The following is a 19917-nucleotide window of genomic DNA, read 5'->3' on the forward strand; positions in this document are numbered from 1 at the left end:
TCTCTTTTTTTTTTTTTTTTCACAAAAATGTTCTAGTATTTCTGTTGATTTTATTGGTAATCTAATAACAATCCTGTTGATGTTATCTTTTCAGGGTGGACTGAGGAATAGCAAGCATGAGTGTACCCTTTCATCGCAAGAATACGTCCATGAGTTGCGTTCCGGCATCACGGAGGAAAAACTGCTCAACTGCCTGGAGTCCCTTAGAGTGTCTCTCACAAGTAATCCTGTCAGGTAACTCCAACTTATTTCACACACACCGCAAACTGTGCCTTGAATGCAGGGATTATTATATTTGCACATTAGCTTGTGTGTGTCCCACATAAGTAATCCAGTCTATGGCTCTGCTTCATGCATCCATAGACTATTGAAAACACCCACATTATTGTCTGAGATACCTGTAATTATATAACCATGCAGTCTGATCTATTATGATCTCTTATGTCATTGAGAATTTGAGTCTTTGAACAATTTCTTGCTTCATGATCGAGGGTTCATCAAAATTAAAGGAGGGATGTTCTCATGTTCTCCATTCTTGCTCACATGACACTGTTCAGTAGAACATGATAATAAAGTCTGCAGGTGGAAGTATTGCACTGACAATTAAAACACTGCAGGTGATTAGTAGCACTAAAAACCACAAGGAAATAATGACATTCATTTATTCTGTCCCACAAAAAAGCAGTGGGAGAGACCGTAGTGCAACACATGGTCCCTCCATGTGCAAGGACCATGTGTTGGTGCGAGTTAATCTGTCAAGACATCCATTAAAATCTCACTGGAAAAAAGCCAGCCATTTTGAGAGTGTGGTAAGCACATGGCTCTCTGTCAAGTGTACAACATGCGTCCACTTAAACGGACTGAAAATGACCAGCGCTTTGACTCGTTTCTCTCTGAGAAGTTTTTTTTTTTTTTTTAACTCAGATCCGTCCAGACGAGCTTTGATTGGCACTTGAGTTATTCGGTACAAGGCCTCACTCTCTCCTGTAAATGAGATCTTCAATTTTAATTTGGTCCCACTAGTGCAGCGGAACTCTCAGTGACAGCAGAGGCTTTAAATTATTTACCAGCCCACTGTTGAGGAGATGTTTCTTAATGTGAATCAATGTGTGGCGCATATTAAATGATCATTGGATAAGTGGAATAGTTTTTTATGTTGACCCGGGCGCAGGGAGAGGACCTGCCTGCGCGGCCTCAAAGGAGCTTTTATTTAATCTGTGTGCCACTGCCACCATCACCGCTGTATCCCTGCTTCAAACCATTTAAAAGAAAAAAAAGACAAAAGGAATTGTGATCCCCTGTTAAAACCCCCACACAGCCAGACAGCCGCTGAACATGCAATTATCCAATAATTCAAACGAGCGGTATCAGTGCACTGCATTAAATAGGTCCGGAGCTCCAGTTAATACTACACACATCAGAGTGGGTACAAAATTGAGTCCCGTTTTAATGCTACACAGACTACGTGAGTGTTGTTGCTGACCGTGTGTGTCCCTTTATGACCATAATTTACCATCTTTTAAAGGCTGCTTCCAGCATGATAATGCACAATGTCACAACCCAGAAGTCATCTCGCACTGGTTTCATGACCACGACAATGAGCTCAGTGTACTCCAGTGGCCTCCCCAGTCACCAGCACTGAATCAGATAGTTTGGGATTGTGCTGGAGCTGGCAGTGTAAAAATTTGCATCTGAGAAATATGCGGCAATTATGTGATGCTGTTATGTCGACACGGAGCAGAATCTCTAATAGATTTTTATGGCATCTTGTGTTTTCTATGTCATGACAAATCAAGGCTGCTTAAAAGCAAATGGAAGAACTACTCTGCGAGTGTCATGTTCCTAATAATGTGCACAGTATAGAAATAAATACAATATCTTCGAATTTCAAATTGAAATAGGAAGTGGTTGAGATTTGTGACGTGATTTGTTTGAAGTATATAAAGATATTCAGTTGGATAAAAAAACAGTAGTTAGATGTGTGAGATATACGTTCATAAAGGAACCACTTTCTGATGTACAGTGCTTCACACAAATCCACGTTCTACATAGAGTATGCGACAGTATAATGAATAGCTGAGCAGCTAAGCTAAGTAATTATCCCTTGAGTGATTGCAGAGCTGTGAAGTTGGTCTCTTCAGTCTCCAGCAAGCTGTGGGGAGTCAAGTCAGCCTTTTCACTCTGAAAGGCCAACTGGTGCCAAGGGGATGTAAGGCCAGGCCAAGCCTGCCCTGTGGGTAATTTCAAATGGCTGAACCTTTGACCAGCATGTACGGGACTGATGCTTCATGGAGGAGTCACCTCCACCCAGGGAGAAAGCCAGTTTCAGTTTTGTGTGCCAAGGAGGGACCATGGAAGTGTTGACTAACACCGGTCCCCCCGCTCGTCCTCATAAACCTCATTATTCCTCTCCTGGGGAAAGGTAGTGGTTTATTTCTTGAGGAATGGATAAGGTTACTGCTAATTAATATGAATGCATTTAATTATCATGGATCACAACACAAAGGAAATCCACATTTGGTTTGCTACTCGTCCAACTCCACTATGTTAATGTAACCTTTGTGTGGAGTCATATATTATGCTGAGAAAAAAAACACAAAGTAGATGACAGGGCAGTGTATTCATGCACGTTTTAATTCACACCTTCGATTAATGATTGGCTGGCTCGACTTTAAATGTTGGTATTTAGGGGTGTGGGGGAATTTATCATAAAATTATTAAATTCTTTGGTTGGAGCTCTCTCGTAATTAGTGAATATTATTTAGCGACGTGTTTCGCGATCACATCTTTGTCACTGAAAGATATTTTTCAGGCAAACTCATTATGTGTGTATAAGAGCTGAAAGGCATGCACACATTGTCAGTGAAATTCTAATTTATTCATTTCTGCCACAAAGGCAAACTTTGCAGTAAATGAGCTTCATGTTACTAAATAAAAAATAAGAAAAAAAGGGAAAATGAGTCACGCAATCTTTTGTCGCACTAGTTAATAGAGTTAACTTAGAGGTACATGTAAACGGTGGAACAGGATTACTGAAATGTTACATTTTTTGTTCGACAAACAGATCCATATTTTTTGTTTTTATAAATTTGCAATTTTCATTGTAGCATTTTGTGTTACTGTATTGTAAAAAGTAAGCCCTGATATCATAGCTTAGCTGAAAAGCAGTTTTGACCTAAGAGTTATTTTAAACTCCACCACTATTGCATGTGTTGATGACTTAAGAAATATCAGTCCTTTGGACATAATTAGCACATGCGGCATTGATTCCTCGCCGTTTTTAAATCCACAGTACAAAGTACGTCTGTGATCCTTGATTAAACAAAAGGAGATATTTTTAGATGTGACGGTTCAAATCAAACCCGTTGCATTGTGTCACTAAGCATTAAACTTATTACTGTACACTGGAATCAAAGTGTTGTCGGGCTTCTCTTCACAGTGCTTTAGCATTGTTTTTTTTTTCTTGTTTTTCCCTGTGATGTTTGAGCAGCCTGCTAATTTGCTCCCAGAAGCCTGTGTTTGTCTAATAGTTTAATTGGCTACGCTGTGCACCTGTTTGGCAGCACAGGTGGCCACAGGGCCATTGTGCTCAGGGCCTTATCTCCCAGGCAGTCCCACACAGGTGTGTGGCATGCAGCCTTTGCAGATTTGCCCACAGATGGCATTGCCTGGAGCGTCCACTGCATACTCTGTCTACGCTCTCTTTTCCTCATCGACCATGTTCACTTCTTTTCCACTTCTTTTTCTGATAAAATTTCTCCAGCCAATTTTTTTTTTTTTAGTGAGTTCTCTTTCGTTAAATTTTGACATTCGAAGACATGATTCCTAATTTAGAAGTGTATTTTCATGAATGTGAGACTGGCTTTCTATTTCTACATGCATTTCTTTGTTGTCCCTGCACATTTGAAAACATGAGATGAACGTGAAATTAAAGGAATTAAATCGGTCAATAGGCAAAACCGTAATCAACTAATATAATATAAATATAACAGCAGGGTAGGGTTGCTTTTGTGGTTGCGTGGTTAAATTTTGGTTATACACGAGCAACCAAATGTAACCTGCCTGTTACATTTGATTTGGTCATTTCAGTCTGCGGCAGCTCAGCAGGATCAGTGGTCACTTCCTGTAATCTAACTCGACTGCTGCTCCATCAACCGACTTTCTCTTAAAAAGACAAGAGTGGTTTCAGTGGTTTTGGGCAGCAGAGCACACACGCACACATGGCCCGACTTTCCTGGGTTTTTTAGCCTTCAACATTACTCGATGACTGTCAAATCCCTGCAGTGACTTCCATATTAGATCTGCTACCACTCAGATCCCCGAGACATATTTAAGCGAAATTGAACTGGGCCCCGAACTTTTTATTATGTGAAATCTTCATGCTACAAGCAGGGCTTTTTCTCAAGGGCTTTTTCTTGTGGGGTCTTTTTTTGTGGAGGCGGGAGACATTTGCTGACACCAGAGTTTCTCTCTGACTGGGTACTCGAGGTGTGGATTGTTGTGATGATCTTGCTGCTCTGCCACACAGGGTGTCCCTGAGTCTAAATCAGTCTCATCAGCATTTCCCAGTTAAATGCTTGCAGGTGAACATCAAGGGATGCATGGAATATAGTCCTGGGCATTTTATGACCTCTGGAGTTACTGTGCCTGTTAGCTGCTTGTCCTACCTACCGACTGTCTTAAAGCACATTGCGATGAAGCATTGAACAACCGACAGAGAGACACTGACATTCCTGCTGACTACAGTAGGAGTTCTCTTGTAATGACTGAGCAAAGATCTTGAAAGAACTTTGTTTATTCCCTTTTTTTTGGTCATCTCTTACATGACCCGTCTCGTTATCTGTCAGACTACATTGGTTTTAATAGTAGAGTGCACTCACTGCATTGTATGTAGTATATTAGTGAGCTTGATTAACACTACATTTCATGTGCACGGTGCAAGGCAATTAAAAAGGTGTCAAAAAAAAAGCCTCTCCTTAGGCACACATGCGAGTAGCACTTATACGCTACTTGTACTCGTACATTCAGAATACTTCCTCCCTCGGTCTCTTCTGTCCACAGTATGCACAACAGCCAATTAACACCAGAACAAAGGAACATATCCGTCTCTCCATCTGTTAGGATGGCTGCTGGAACAAATATTATGATCTTAACGTCTCACAGGCTTTATATGCCCCCTCAACAACTTGGGCCAAAAAAAAAATAAAAAATCCCATTTGTGTGAATCTCATTACAACTGCAACGAGGTAACCGTGCGCTGATGAAAGATATTTGTGTGAGGATTGAGGTACAGTAGACATCAATGATCTATATGCTCAGCCTGACAGATTCTTTTGACGTGGGAGTAGCTCACTGTCTTGTTGACTCATCAATAATGTATTCACTTTATGTTATAATGATACTCACTCTATGTGAATTTGAAATGTGTATTAAAAGTAGATTTTGTGCATGTCTTTTCCTCAGTTTGCTACACACAATTCCTTTGTGTTGGTAATGCGAAGATATCTCTGTGGTCAGGGGCGAGTTGTGCGTGCAGAAAAAAATGCTTTTAACAGTATTTTTGAACACATTCTGGTTTTTGTTTAAGTTTTCGTTTACCTATGTGGTAATAGGTTAGCCTCGTTCATAGTCTTGTTACAATAAGCCCAGCTGCAAAGATCACTCTCGCTGATGTTGTGGCTGTCTCTGTGATAAACAGGTGCTGGTTAACCTGGGGATCACGGCGTGATCGAACACTCAATGCGGTTTACATCCAGAGACGCATTAATACCGGCTAAATATTTTTCAGCGCTCTACTTACAAAGTAGCTGTTCACAAGACGTAGCATTGTGTAGCCGCACTGTCCTCTGCCCCGGTAGCGGCTCGAGTGGCGGCTTCATCTCTCTCTCTCTCCTCACAGTTGTTGTCTTGCACCTTGACTCCGTTTGCGCGCTGCATTAGCACCTCCATGAAGTATGCCTTCTGCGGGTATGAAAAATTAATAACGTAGCATTAAATCGAACACATGTTGCTGGTTAATTTATTAGTACATTTTTAATCGGTCCGTTTCATAATGGCTTTCAACAGGCTAACAGTTAATCCTTAACGTCCCCCATTAAAAAGCCTGGTGTTCATAGTGCTCAGGGCACATGGCAACGTGAATTTTGATTTCCCCCCTTTTTTTTTTTTTTAGCCCAGTTCCGCGAAAAAAACCCAACCTATTTGTAAAATAAGTAATGTATGGGAAAATGCATTTGAGTGGGGTAATTTTACTACCACAACAAACCTCAGACAACTTTGCATCACTTGTCAAGGTGAAATAAAATAAAAGAGGATTGATTGGAACATTGGGTTATTGTTATGTAGAGGTCTGCAGGTAAATGTGTGTCTAGTCCTTTTACAGGGACATAAATCAAATTGGAGTCCTCTTAAATGCCAGGAAAGTAAAGTCACAATGTTAAAATTGACATGGCTCCATTGACACGTTCCTCAATGAAAGTGATGAGAAGACAGACAGGAGGAAAAGTTAACTAGTTTATACCCTTGTGGCTGACTTCAGAGTTGACATTCACCCTTCTTCCTCAGAGGCAGTGAAAACTATTTTGGGGACATAAATGTCCTTACTGTCTGGGTATATTTTAAGAGTGATGTCTATTTGATTTTATGGCACCATCTGTTAACCTCCAAGATGGTCATATCTGTTATGGCCCCAGAGTAATACACCCATAATTAAGAAATATCTGATTTGAATTCCATATCAATTTAGTCTAGTTTTTGTATCTTCTCTTGCAAAGATATATAAAAACAAGTGAAGTTGTTATATGTATATTGTGGTTCATAAAAAAAAGAACAATTTAGACACAATACATTATGTAATATTGTGTGTTCTTGTATGTTGATAATAAGTATGATATTAATATATCTCAACATACACACATTACACCTATTTTTTGGGGTGTGCGACATAAGCTAGAATCCCATATGACATCCTATAGGGTCTTAATAAACATCTGGTCCCCATCCTCAGAGTGACACATATTTGTTCCTTCTGCCGTGCTCAGGAGTAGGAGCATTTATCAACTTTCCGAGTCTTCTTGTCTGCTCCAGAATTTAAGTGAGTTGCAGAGCTGTCCCAGTGTTTTAGTAGCTTCCAGCAGCTATCAAAGTGTTTCACACATACACATGTGTCCTTGGAGATGTACAATGACACTCTGTAAAGGGTTTACAAGTCTACTGCAAAAGGTTTCAGCAACAGAAGCTTGGGGAAAAAAAATGGCAAATTTATGGCTTTAGAATACAAGCGAGAATGTTTTCTTTCAAAGAAGTACTCGCCGCTGCTGTCCCCTCTCCTAAAACGAAAATATCACTTCAGATCTCTGCAGAATGCGTCACATCAAACAACCCCCCTCTATTTTGTAATCCCCACAGCATATACAGATTTACAGTGTGCATAGGATTGAGTTAAATGGTCTATTCAGTTCAAATGGGGCACTGTTCACATTTGGACCAATGTGATACCAGTACCTGACACATAATGGTATTGTTTTGCAGTACTCTTTCTGTAGATGTAACATACTACTGCTGCACTTACATAGTGATTATTCTACTGTAATTATCTGCAACCAGAATACAAATCATACTAGAAAAACTTTGGAATCGTATACAGCCTACCAGTTGCTCATAGTGGACTGTCATTAATTAAAATGCTATGGTTACAGTGAGTCAAGAAGAGTTGTTGAGACATCATTGATGGGTTGTCTGGCTTGTTCCATCTACCAAACAGGGCACAGTCATCAGATTTGCACAAATATTTTTACCAAATCACAAACCACCTTAAAAATAGAGTAGATATTGAGAGTCTTCTTTCCTATTTCTCAATCTCCTAATGTTCAAGGAACATTTGAATAATCATTTTGTAACAGGTCTGACCTTTAACCTTTGTTAAAGACACATTTAGGAAACAAGCTGAGACACCATTAGGAGTGCAAAGTGCTTGTGTTAAGTATTGCACTGCTCCCTCTCCCTAAACTTACTTGGCCAAACCACCAGCTGGTGGAGTGCTCGCACCAGGAATGCTTCTCTGGGTCTGCGTTGCTTGTTTGTGGTGCTAATATCAATTGATTCTGCAGCTAATCTGCACAGCATTTGATTCTTGCATCGTCCACTCGTTACATGCTATGTTCTGTGATGACATTAAAGGACTGCGACAGCCCGCAGGAGATAGAGGGCTGAGATGTTATCAGGGCAACTGAGTAGATTGACATTGCACTTGTTACTTTAATGGAGAGGGTTCATGTTACCTATAGTTACATGTGAAGGATATCGGCTGCTCAGTCCTGTGGTTCTGTATGTGTAAACCCTGGATTGACATAGTATCCAATATACTCAGAGCAACTGCATTTTACTTTAGTGTCTCCTATCTTTTAAATAATTAATCCACATTTGTGTGAGGTGGTGGTGTGTGTGAATATGGGTCAGAGAAGCAAACAAGTAAACATTGTAGGGTAGAGTTTGTAGGGTAAGAATTCAGGAAAGCATTTCTTCAGTAAAATGTTTTTGTCATGGATACAGTTATTATGCCTCCACATTCGGCGACAGCTCTTTGATGACTCAGGTCAGGTTGGTGAGCCACTAAGCCCAGTCCTGGCACATTTTCATGTGCATCCCAAATGACAGGTAAACAGTGAGGGCCTGCAGAGATCTGCCTGCCTGTCTGCTGAAGACAGTAAAAACTTCATATTTTTATATATTTTTTTGCCATTCTACCAGTTCACCAACTAGATGGGACTTTTCCCAGAGCCCTGGATGCCCAGTCTGACTATGACAGATGGGCCAATTTTAAATGTCACAACGTCCACACATGTAAAATATGGATCGAGACAGATATGAATGTAAACTGCAACTCTGACCGCATGGTCATAATGATACTTTTACTGGCTGGGTATACTGGAGGATTGTGGAGTAAATGACATCAGTCTTTGTATTATTTTACAACTTAACCAGTCTAACAGTGTGTGGACACGTTGTGCTCTAGTAGACATACTATAATTCAACCGATTAATCGTGTGTGCCAATGAATCGGCTCCAATAGGACCTTTTACAACCTGTCGGCATCAGAAGACCCTGGCTGTGATAATGGCAACCTGTCATGAGACACAGATCACCGCTCTGCAATGGCTCCACTCGCAAGGAGCAAGCCAAACAAATTATGGTTCAGTGGCTTTAATTGATACCTTTTGTTGTGTGTATCTGTGATATTTTCCTGATGATTAAAAACAAAAGCAACAAAATGAAGCAGATGGCTACTGGATCTGCACATGAGAGCTATACTGTAGCGGAGTCCACAGAGTGTTGGGCTAAGAGGTGCATTCAATGAACCTCAACAACATTCAATCTCTTTCATAAATATCTTTACCATTGCAAACACACACATGCAGTCCAATAAACAAATGTCTGCTGCTGCTGCCAATGTATGGAAATAAATTCAGAAGTAATTAGTTAGTCATTAGGTCATTTGAAGTATATTTTTTAATCCAAATGTATTGAATATCATGACACTGACTGACATTTGTTTGACATTTGGAGTGCTGTGTAGTGGGTTAGTGGCACATTTATAAGGTATTAGCTTTTTTATTCTTGGTCAATCCATTATCAGTTGACCTCTAATACATATTATATACTATTTTGGATTATACTTGTACGTTAGCAACTTTGCACTGTTGATATTAATGTCAGTTGGTCCATTCATCTGACAGATTGCTGGTTACGCACCACTAACAGGTGAGAGTTCACTGTCAGAGCCGTGCTCAACCATCGGAATCGTGCTCTTCTTCAACTTACTGACAAAACAAAACAAAAGAAGAAAAACAAGACCATGTTAAGTCTTGATTAAGTTAATCAACCACAGTTCACAGAGTGTGCTCTACTTGCCTCATTATCCCTTTATGCATTATAAATATAGCCGTTGTACCATATTAAATCTGTTTTTGGCGCTACATATTGAAACATACAGACTTAAAGGGATGTTAATAGTAAACAGTTTATTACAGTTAATAAACTTTAACTTTTTAATAAATTTAACCAATTTAAAAATGTATTGTTTAATTTGACTGATAATGTCTCTTTTTGTTTGCATTTCACTTCTCGAGAGCTCAATATTTTAAATTTAAACTGAGTAAACAAAAGTTTGTTTCTATATTTATTGTTAAAGATTATCTGAGGATTGTTTATGAACCCGTTAAACTATTGGTTAAGGAAAATGCATGAAATTTGCAACTTTACCACTGCAATATTTCCTCTCAAGGAATATAAAACGCAATTCTCCTGCCAGTGACAGTTTGATCAGACAAGTTTATATCTACCACCAAATTAACTAACTGAGCCTCAGTTATAAAAACACAATTTGCGAATCTGACTCACTAGTGAGGATTATCTAAGTGGAAGAATATTGGCTCGCAAAAAAACATTAGCTCCTTTTTTTTCTTTTTCTTTTTTTTTAAATTCATCAATCTTCTGGTATTATAGGAACTCAGTAATGCCCAGTCACCTTTCCTCAAATAGAAAATGAACCCTGTGTGATCACATATCTTTCAGGAATCATTAAGTACGGCTATGATTTATTAATATTTCATTAGAGTGGGACAACAGTTAGGAAGGCCACAACCTTTTGTACCAAAGTTGTTAGTGGTTAGGAGATTTTAATTTTAATCAGGTGAATCAAAGTTATAAACGTTTCAGGAAAAGTAAGATAATGACTCGAGACGTAAGTAACAGGACAGCGCGGTTAATATTTAGTATCAGATGTCTGTCACCTGATATGCCCGGTGCATAACAGTTCTTTCAGCTGGCTATTAAATTGATCAGAACGTAATATAGCCCCATGTTTGCCACAATAAGCCACTAAGCAGACACCGGCGGTGCTTAGTTTCAAGCTTTAAATGAACCCAATTGTGTGTGAGTAGTCCCATGTATGAAAGATATTGAATCATTAAGTACGGCTGCGCACACAAGATTTAGTAGTCATGTAGAGTGGGACAACGCAGTTAGTGAAGGCCACAGAACCTTTTGTACCAATGTTATCTCGCGTTTAATGCTGTTCTTTAGTTTTGAAATAATCAAAGTAAAGGTCATAAAGTAACTTTCTTTGCATCTCGGCTAACTGGTAGAAGTTGCTTTACATCGTTAATATGGATTTAAATACTGTTGGTTGTGGATTGCAGATTTATACATATTCAAACATGTAATAAATGTGCAGTCTTTGTAGTGGTTAGCACTCTTGCCACAAGAAGACCGGGGTTCAGGACCTGAAGCTGGCACAAGGGCCTTTCTGCATGGAGTTTGCATGTTCTCCCCGTGTGTGTGTGGGCTTTCTCTGGGTTCTCCTAAAACAGGCAATATGGGGATTAGGTGAATTGGAAAACATAGGTGTTAGTAGATGGTTGTTTGTCGCTGTGATGGACTGACGAACTGTCCAGGGTGTACGCTGCCTATCGCCCTATGTCAGCTGAGATTGGCACAGCATGTGGAGGATAAAGTGGTAGAAGATGGATGGATAAATAGGCAAGTCATTATTGAACTTCTGCGATTGACAGGCGCCCCTGCATGGCCCTACTCATGCAATGTTTGACTGTTCTAAATTTGTGGCAGATGAAAAACATTGTAACCATGCAATCCTCTTACATTCATCGTAACATGATAGCACGCATGATGACTAATGAGCTGTTGATGTCTTTTGTCAGTGTTTCAGGGGAACACCTTGTCTTGAGCTGTGTCACAACTGTCTTAATGATGGGAGTGTGAAAAGGTCATAGCTTCGGTGCTGTTTAACGAGAGGTGGACATTGTCCACAAATGCCAATCCACATGCACAGATTTTCCCATGCTTTTGGTTTTGAATCTGTCGTGTGGCTAGAGACAGTCGTATTACTCCAAGATATTCCGGCTTTAATGGACTTTTGATGATCATCTTTAGTGAACGTACGTCTTGTTTTGTAAACCCGCTGTTTGCATCGCAACACTTTTTACGGGCCAGACTTGTTAAATTGTAGTGCATACATTTTGTAGCGGTTAACATAACTACATAATTGCATAAAGCCAGCAGAAATTACACAAAATGTAAAATAAGGAATTGCTTCCTGAGGACCAACCATGAATTTTTTATTTTGCCGGCGGAATATACATGATTGCAGAAAGTAACACAATTTGGTAGCACTTAACTAGGGGATTGTAGCCATCAATATTAGATGAACAAGTCCCCTCCCCAAGTTAATGAAATCCTTGGATGTGTGCCCACATGAGAAGAAATGTCTGATGAGGGAAGGATTTAATCTTGTTTCCTCTGTGTTCAAATGCTACATTGATATTTTAATGGCCCTGAGAAACAAGTACATTGTGTTTGAACAAATTTGAGCTTTAGTCACCAATACTGTGTAGGTTTTGCTCTGAGCAGCAAAGTTATAAGAATACGTTCTGATAATAGATGATTAAGGAAATGGACAATAACATTATTGTATTAATGCAGCATCTTTGTTACTGAGGTGTTTCTTTTTGTCCGATGAAGAGCAGCAGGACATGTTATAGCCAGAGGACAAACACTGTAAAAGTACAATCTTTCATTTTCTTTGTGGTAACTTGAGGGACATTTAGAAGGCAAGCTGCAGAGGACCTGAGGGTTTACGTGAGGCTACAGACACTGATGGACAGTTTGAGATGTAGGGAGGAGTCACAACATTTACTGCCTTAAAAAACCTTGGGGACTGCATTATGTTGCAACCTGCGGCAAGACGTATATTTTTGATGAACATTTTACTGCGCAGACAATCTCTTTCCCCTCCTTTCTTTTATGTCTGTTCTGTTTTAGTCTAACTACAATAGAGGAGAGATAAACTCGGAGCAGACAGCGCTTATATCCGGCACAATTTTATATTTACATCCTGTTTTGTTGTTTTAATTAATGCAGCGTCTTTGAAGGTTTTTTATGTATTAAGCTCATTTTGTGAATAAACGGTACTTGCTGGTGTTTTCTTTGTGAGCGTTTGTTCAGGATTAACTTAAATCTTAAGTTTGCAGCTCTCATTGTGTAATGGGAGACAAGCTAATACTCTTGCTGTCTGGTGGGTTGCTCATAAACACCTGCGGTGTAATGAAATGGATGCATCATTTTTATCAAAAAAAAAAAAAGGATTATATAAGAGTTTTCTGCTTCTTTTTCAATGTTTCAAGTGTTGTTAAATGCAAAAAAACATTTAGTGTGAATAAAAATATTAACTTTAAACGTTAGATCCCTGTAACCACTGGAATATCTTCTCAGTCTGCATTAGTCAAAGGTTGTTTTTTTTTTGTTGGTCAGTGTGTGTGACAGCATCTGTGTCTATGTGCTATATCAAAGCCCATTTCCAAAAGTACCAGATGTCCATTTTCACTTGTTTTCCTCCGGTGTCTCCCTTCTGGTCTGTTTTGCAGATCATGGCAGTCGTCCCACGGACATTTCCATCCTCTGAAAGAAAGGAAAAGAAACAACATAAAAAAACAATACCACACTTTAGTTGGCCGTGTTGCTGCAGACCTAGAAAGCACACAGTTGCCATGCAGTCTTCCTTACTGACAAAATGAAGATGATTTAACATTTTAGTCATGATTAGTATATGAAGAAATCATCCAGTTTTTTTGCCCAGTTTAAATTTAAAAGCTATTACTCATCGTATTAAAATAAGGTTGTCATTTTGCAGCATGAATATGTACAGTGTTAAAAGGAGAGAAAAATGAGTTAATCACCTTGATTGCAAAGACCCCTATATAATTATCTAATTTGAATTATGATAATAGCATCTTCCTCTTGCTCTCGTTGCAGGGGATTTAGTCACATTTTATCAGTGCTTTCCAAACTGGTTGTCTGGGGTATATAGTGTTCTCACGCAACCCCATAGTGCGGTTATAAACGGAATTTCTCTTTCACAGATATTGGTTCCATTTCCTGCCCTCTGAAGACTGACATTACCATCGCTACTAAGCAGCGTAAACAAAGAATTGTGGATTTACTGGCTCGTGCTCCCTCAGCCGTGTCGCCTCCTTTCCTTCTTTGTTGTCCTAGTCTCTCATTTACTCCTACCACCTCTGCAGCACAAATACATTTAACTGCATTATTATTCAACGGAAAACTCCGGCTGTTTGTTCGTTCTTTCATGGAAGGAAGGAAACATTCAAACAAAACCAACCAAACAGTTTATGCTGTGAGTGGGGGTAAAAAAAAAAACAAAAAACAAAGTGGAAGGCTTTTTGTCAACAGACATCTATAAATATACAGCATTATTGTGTTTTGTTTTTATTTAAAAAACAGTTTATAATTCTACACCACGGTGCATTTTAATAACACATTAATTGGTTCTGTTCACCCTCTAATGAAATCCGAGTATGGGTGGGTTGTAGCATGTGCTAATTTAGTCACAGATCAAAGAAATACCTCCACTTCACCAAACGCCTCAGGCAGTTGTATCTTATTCCTAATTGAGGGTTTCTTCCGACTCACTGAGTCAATACAAATTACTTTAATACTCCAACCATTATTATTTCAAATCATTGTCAAAAAGGCGGGATAAATTATTGACTTGTGTCCTGTTAATTTCATGAAAATTGCTCCATGCATTTTGTGTTATTGACAGTTTGGGGCCTGCAAACGAGTTGTGCTAATGACATAATCTGCCCGTGACCACGCGGTCTCTCCCACCTTCCTCCTCCTCCTCCTCCTCCTCCTCCGTTGCTTAGGCAAACGGGCTCATCTGCACTGGATCATTTGCTGTCTTCTGATACACTGTGGTTTATAGCCAATTATCTCTTGCGATCCATTATTGATTACAGTGTTATCTTTCTGTCATTGCTTAATCTTTTGGCACGTGAATATCTGCTCACGGGTGGGTGGGGGGGGGCTATACAAGCACCTCCCGCGATGGAAACACTAAGTTAAGATGGGTGGGTGTTCATTTCCTTGGAAAATGGCTTCACTTTAAATTCAAACTGATTGATACTCTGTTCAGTATTGTGGAGGGAAGAGTGTAATTTGATTTGCAACCCTCCATGTTAGGAATTAAAAACCACTACAACCATCAGTTTATTTCAGGGATCGTTAAAGCTTTCATATTAGCCCGAATGACTGATTTCCTCTGAGGGTGACACAATATTGCTTATATTTGTTTTCTCCTATGAATTAACATGGCTTACAATAAACCAAACGGGCAATAACAGTTTTGAATGAATATAAATAATGGATTTTTTTTTTTTTTCGTTTCCAGTTGGGTTAATAACTTCGGTCATGAGGGTCTGGGTCTTCTTCTGGATGCTTTGGAGAAGCTGCTGGACAAGAAACAGTGAGTCTGATTTCTTTCACATCTCTGTCATTTATGTGGACGCAGGTTTTTGTTCATGTAATCACCGTGGTCCTTTTTCTTTTTGTTATTTTGTTTTTCAGGCAAGAGAACATTGACAAAAGGAACCAGCATAAACTCATCCAGTGCTTAAAGGCTTTCATGAACAATAAGGTTTGTATGAATCGAAAGAGAAAAGATGGTCCATGTGTTCAATTAGTAGGACAGGGCTGAATGGTGAAATTATGTTGTGCAAATGCAAACTGCACTTGTTTCAGTACTTTTTTAAAGGTTAGAACATAGTTGCTGGGAACAATTATTATAGTCTATAAACCTTTTCTTTCAGGACTTCTACATGTGTCTAAAAATATGGCTCAATGATGTACTGGAGCCATACTGTACATCATTAATTATATAAAAAAAAATTCATTTACCCATTCATTTGTTTATAACTGTGCTCCTTACACTACTGCCTTTAGCTTTCTAGCTACCCGAGATGTCTTTGTCACACAAATGCATCTCACCTCGGAGCAAAAACAGCGCGGAAAATCTCTGCTGCTTTATTTAAAATCGCAAAAAGACGGGGGAAAGAAGATCAGACTCCTGATGGGAAGCTCCAGGTTCCGCTAATAGAGAAAGAGAGACACGGTGCAGGACTGGAGCTAAACCAGCTGTGTTTGTGTACACTCTGTCGTTAAACTGTGACCAAAATGTCGCGTCTCAACATGTTTGTCAAACAAGTGGTTTGATAGCGGAGCGTTTATGTTCATATTCTGTACAAACACTGACGAGCAGCGACGCTCAGCTGCACTAAAGCATGTGTATGTGTAGGATTTGAGATCCGATTTTTCATTTTTTTCACTTTTTATTAGTCTTCACTGTATTTTTATGGGCATGAATTGGATAAAGATCTGATTGATCGATTGACTGTCATTCAAATTCGGCAAGGTGGTCAGTGGCACCTTCTTCTGTTAATTAAAAAAAAGTCAGAAGAGTCACTCTCAATGGCTTTATTTCTTATGGATAATGGAACAGACAAGACGAGGTAATTTAGCAAATTTCGAGCAGAACTTTTAATTATCCTATTTTGAAAAGGTCTCGCTAATTTCACAAAGGTGGCGCCCATTTCAAGGATAGATGGTCTATTGATATTGCTTCTCGTCGAGTTAATCCTCACACTTGGTCATCTTTACCAGCTACCTCAGTTGTGTAGAGACTAAGAGATATATAAGTATTTGTCCCTATAGTCCTGTCCTGAATTGAATTAATTCATCATCCTCTCCATTTTCTCCCCTGGCCTCGTTGTCCCTCCTTAAAAGAAAATTAAGGAAAATGAAAGTGAAAGTTCTACATGAATGCAAATGCTCTCATTAATTTATACCCAGTGGAATTTTTCCCTCTACTCTTCTGTGTTTTACAGTATGGACTGCAAAGGATCCTGGGTGATGAGCGCAGCCTGTTGCTGCTGGCACGAGCAATTGACCCCAAACAGACCAGCATGATGACAGAGATTGTGAAAATTCTATCCGCCTTCTGTATTATTGGAGAAGAGAACATGTGAGTATAATTCACTCCACTGCCAAATTCGTTTTGTTTTCCCGCATATCTTGCTCTTTCGCACTTTCCTCGGACTTGCACGTCATCAAAGAGACATTGTCACGGTGAGCAGAACATCATTTACCCACTCTTTGCTTTTAAACGCAGTTGGGCATAAAAAAATAAAAAGAAGAATTGTTGAGATTTCTTCCATAGCTCCAAATACAATGAATGTGAGTACAGTTCCATTTGTGGCGCACGGTATAACGGCAAACAATCAAATTAAAAAGAAGCTAAACTTCAGGAGGGATCCAAACACAGTTTTTATTCAAACTACATGCACAATCGCACTTTTATATACAAATCAGCAGGATCACTATGGATGCTTTCATTATGACCATATTCCACAGACCTTGACACACAAAGTGTGTTTGTTAAAGGTGCTTTCGTTTGGTTCAGAGGTCTCAAAGTGCCTTATTTCAAGTTTTTAATCAGTTTTCACTCTTAAGAATAAAGTAAGGGACACATTTCTTTGTTAAGTGTTATGCAAAGAGTCCATTTCGAAAAATCCCGACTAAGTAATCACTGAAATATCAAAATGGCTTCAGTCTTCTTCTCCCACTGGCTGGTACACCCTCATAAAGAGGTTGTGCCACGGGCGCACACGTGTAGTCACCGTGCAAATAATGCAGTTACAGATGACCTCAGACTGTACAGAATCCTGTTAAGTCACATGGGCGGATGATGCAGTTTAGTCTGTTAAACGTGTTGAACTATTCAGTGTAGTTTGCCACGGATACACAACCTGCCTGACAGCTTATAAATTGGATTTAGGAGAGTGTTTTTTATTGTTTCCCACAGGGCCAGACAAGAATAACAATGGCACTTCAAAGTCAGTGTATGCAGTGGTGGAAATAAACCACCACACAAATTCTGTTTGAGAAGCTGAGTTTAGCTGTGTGTGTTTGTGTGTGTCTCCTCAGCACTGACTGCTGAATCTGGCCTTTATGTTTGGACGTCTGACCCTTCTCTGCATGGGAGTTTTTGTCTAAAACTGAACATTTTTTATTTTGGCTTAAAGGACATTTTATTGGCTTGCATAGATCTGGTTTCAATATCTTAAAATGTGAATCCACTGACTATGAGCTCCATGTAATAATTCCATCAAGCTGCTCTTGTGAACCTACTATATGCATGATCCATTAGAATAAAGCCACTGCAATTTATATTAATCACAGCTTCACTTTCCTGGTGTAGTTTTACCTTGGTGTCAATCCGTCGTTTAAACCACACAATAACAATTTTTTTGTTGAGTCTATATATATATACATACGTGCAGATCTGAAACTCTTCTAATACAGTCACCAGTTTAACAAACACAACTATTTTTACACAGACACAGGGTGTACGGAGTGTGCAAATTCTGCTCGCTCTCTTTTCCCCCCCTCTCAAAGTGCTCAGGAATAGATTGAAGTAAATATGGAGCTGTTTGCCGTGATCACAGTCCTGCATTAAATATACGTATCCTGAAGAAATGACAGCCAAAGGAGCTGAGCCGTCACTTTCTTGCTCACAAACTTCTCTGCCAGCCGATGTTGTGACGCTGGCTCGTGTTCAACACCCACTTCAGCTGACAGCATCAAACGGAAGCACAACGAGTTAAGCAGATCTATCTCGCCCGCTCTGAGGCGTCATCTGAACTGGCTTTAAAGCTACTCAGTATGCAGCTCCCCATGCTTGTCTGTGACTTTCTAACCCCTATCACAGTGCATGGCCGTTCAATTTATCTCCGTGTCAGGCTTACTCCACACATACAGTCCTATTTGTCAGACAGATGATCTCTCTCGCTCACAAAGAACTGCTACTATTTTGTCACTTTGAAAGTGCTATTTTTTGGGGAGGGGGAGGGCTTGATATATAAAAGGTAATAGAAATGGCAGCAGCCTTGGTGGCGTGTTTGATTACACATGTTCACACACATATATATAAACGAGCATTTCAACATTTGCCCCGGTGTTGCTATTGATTTGTTATTTAAGTTAACAGCAAGAGGAACTTGTACCCACAAAAGTATTATAGTAGAGGACAGGGGAGATAAACTGTTCTGCTTCTCAACTAATGAAGGGAAAACAGCAAATGTGGCCCTGCAGTGACAGAGAGACCACCTGTTGCCAATTATTTTCTATGCACATTGTAAATCACTGTTTAGATAAGTGCTCAGAACACAACACTTTGCTTTTATTGCGGTCCTCTGTGTGTTTTTCCATCTGCGTAGCACAAAGTTTCTCTTTCATTCACAATTCAGAGGCTGAAATTGTCCAATGCACTATTTACCAAGCTGCCTTGAACCTCGGAAAGTACTCTAATTTGCTTACCTTCTCAATAGGTGTATTTGCGCATTAGTCTGGCTGTCCCTGCCATAATTTGCACCCCTTCTCATCCAACCAAACACAATCTGCTACAATTGCCTGGACAAGCGAACACATTTCCTATAAAACCCTATTTTTGTCTACCATCACCGTAGTAACAAGCACGATGAAGTCAAAATTGGATACTGAAGCAATAATAGGCCAAATTGCATACAAAGAGATGGAAGCAGCATTTGTCAGGGCAACCAAAGACTGGCTGAGTAAATGTCCACACCAACACACAGGGAAAGATAAGATACATGGTGTTTGAGTTGAAAATTGTGAGTAAATGTCCTGTCAGTGAGGTGATAAAAGTGTTTGCTGACTTTTTGTTTGTCTGCTCCCTGTTGTCTGTTTTCTTCCAGCCTGGATAAGATTCTAGCCGCCATGACAATTGCTGCAGAGAGGAACAATAAAGAGAGATTTGCTCCAATTGTTGAAGGACTGGAGAACCACGAAGCCCAGCAGCTCCAGGTTAGCAGTCAATCACCAAAAAGCATTAACCGTCACTGTAGTAGTTAGCACGCATTAATCACTACACTGTTATTACATCCTTTATTTCAAGGGTAACCCTGACCGAATGGTTAATGACAAAAACCAATGACCAGTACAGTAACCTCTTCTTAGTTTTTTCACAAT

The 19917-nt window shown here is 39.6% G+C and overlaps 1 protein-coding gene across 5 annotated transcripts in view; it reads left to right on the forward strand.

Moving 5' to 3' along the window:
- diaph2 (diaphanous-related formin 2) overlaps positions 1 to 19917 on the forward strand; it is a 344883-nt gene that overhangs the window by 91147 nt on the left and 233819 nt on the right. For all 5 annotated transcript variants that reach the window (XM_044040248.1, XM_044040249.1, XM_044040252.1 and 2 more), the window contains 5 exons: positions 95 to 234; positions 15263 to 15337; positions 15439 to 15508; positions 16755 to 16891; positions 19644 to 19752. In XM_044040248.1, the coding sequence (XP_043896183.1) occupies positions 95 to 234; positions 15263 to 15337; positions 15439 to 15508; positions 16755 to 16891; positions 19644 to 19752 (531 nt within the window). The remainder of the gene's footprint in view (positions 1 to 94; positions 235 to 15262; positions 15338 to 15438; positions 15509 to 16754; positions 16892 to 19643; positions 19753 to 19917) is intronic.

Source organism: Solea senegalensis, linkage group LG12 (genome assembly GCF_019176455.1).
Source record: "Solea senegalensis isolate Sse05_10M linkage group LG12, IFAPA_SoseM_1, whole genome shotgun sequence".
Lineage (NCBI taxonomy): Eukaryota > Metazoa > Chordata > Actinopteri > Pleuronectiformes > Soleidae > Solea > Solea senegalensis.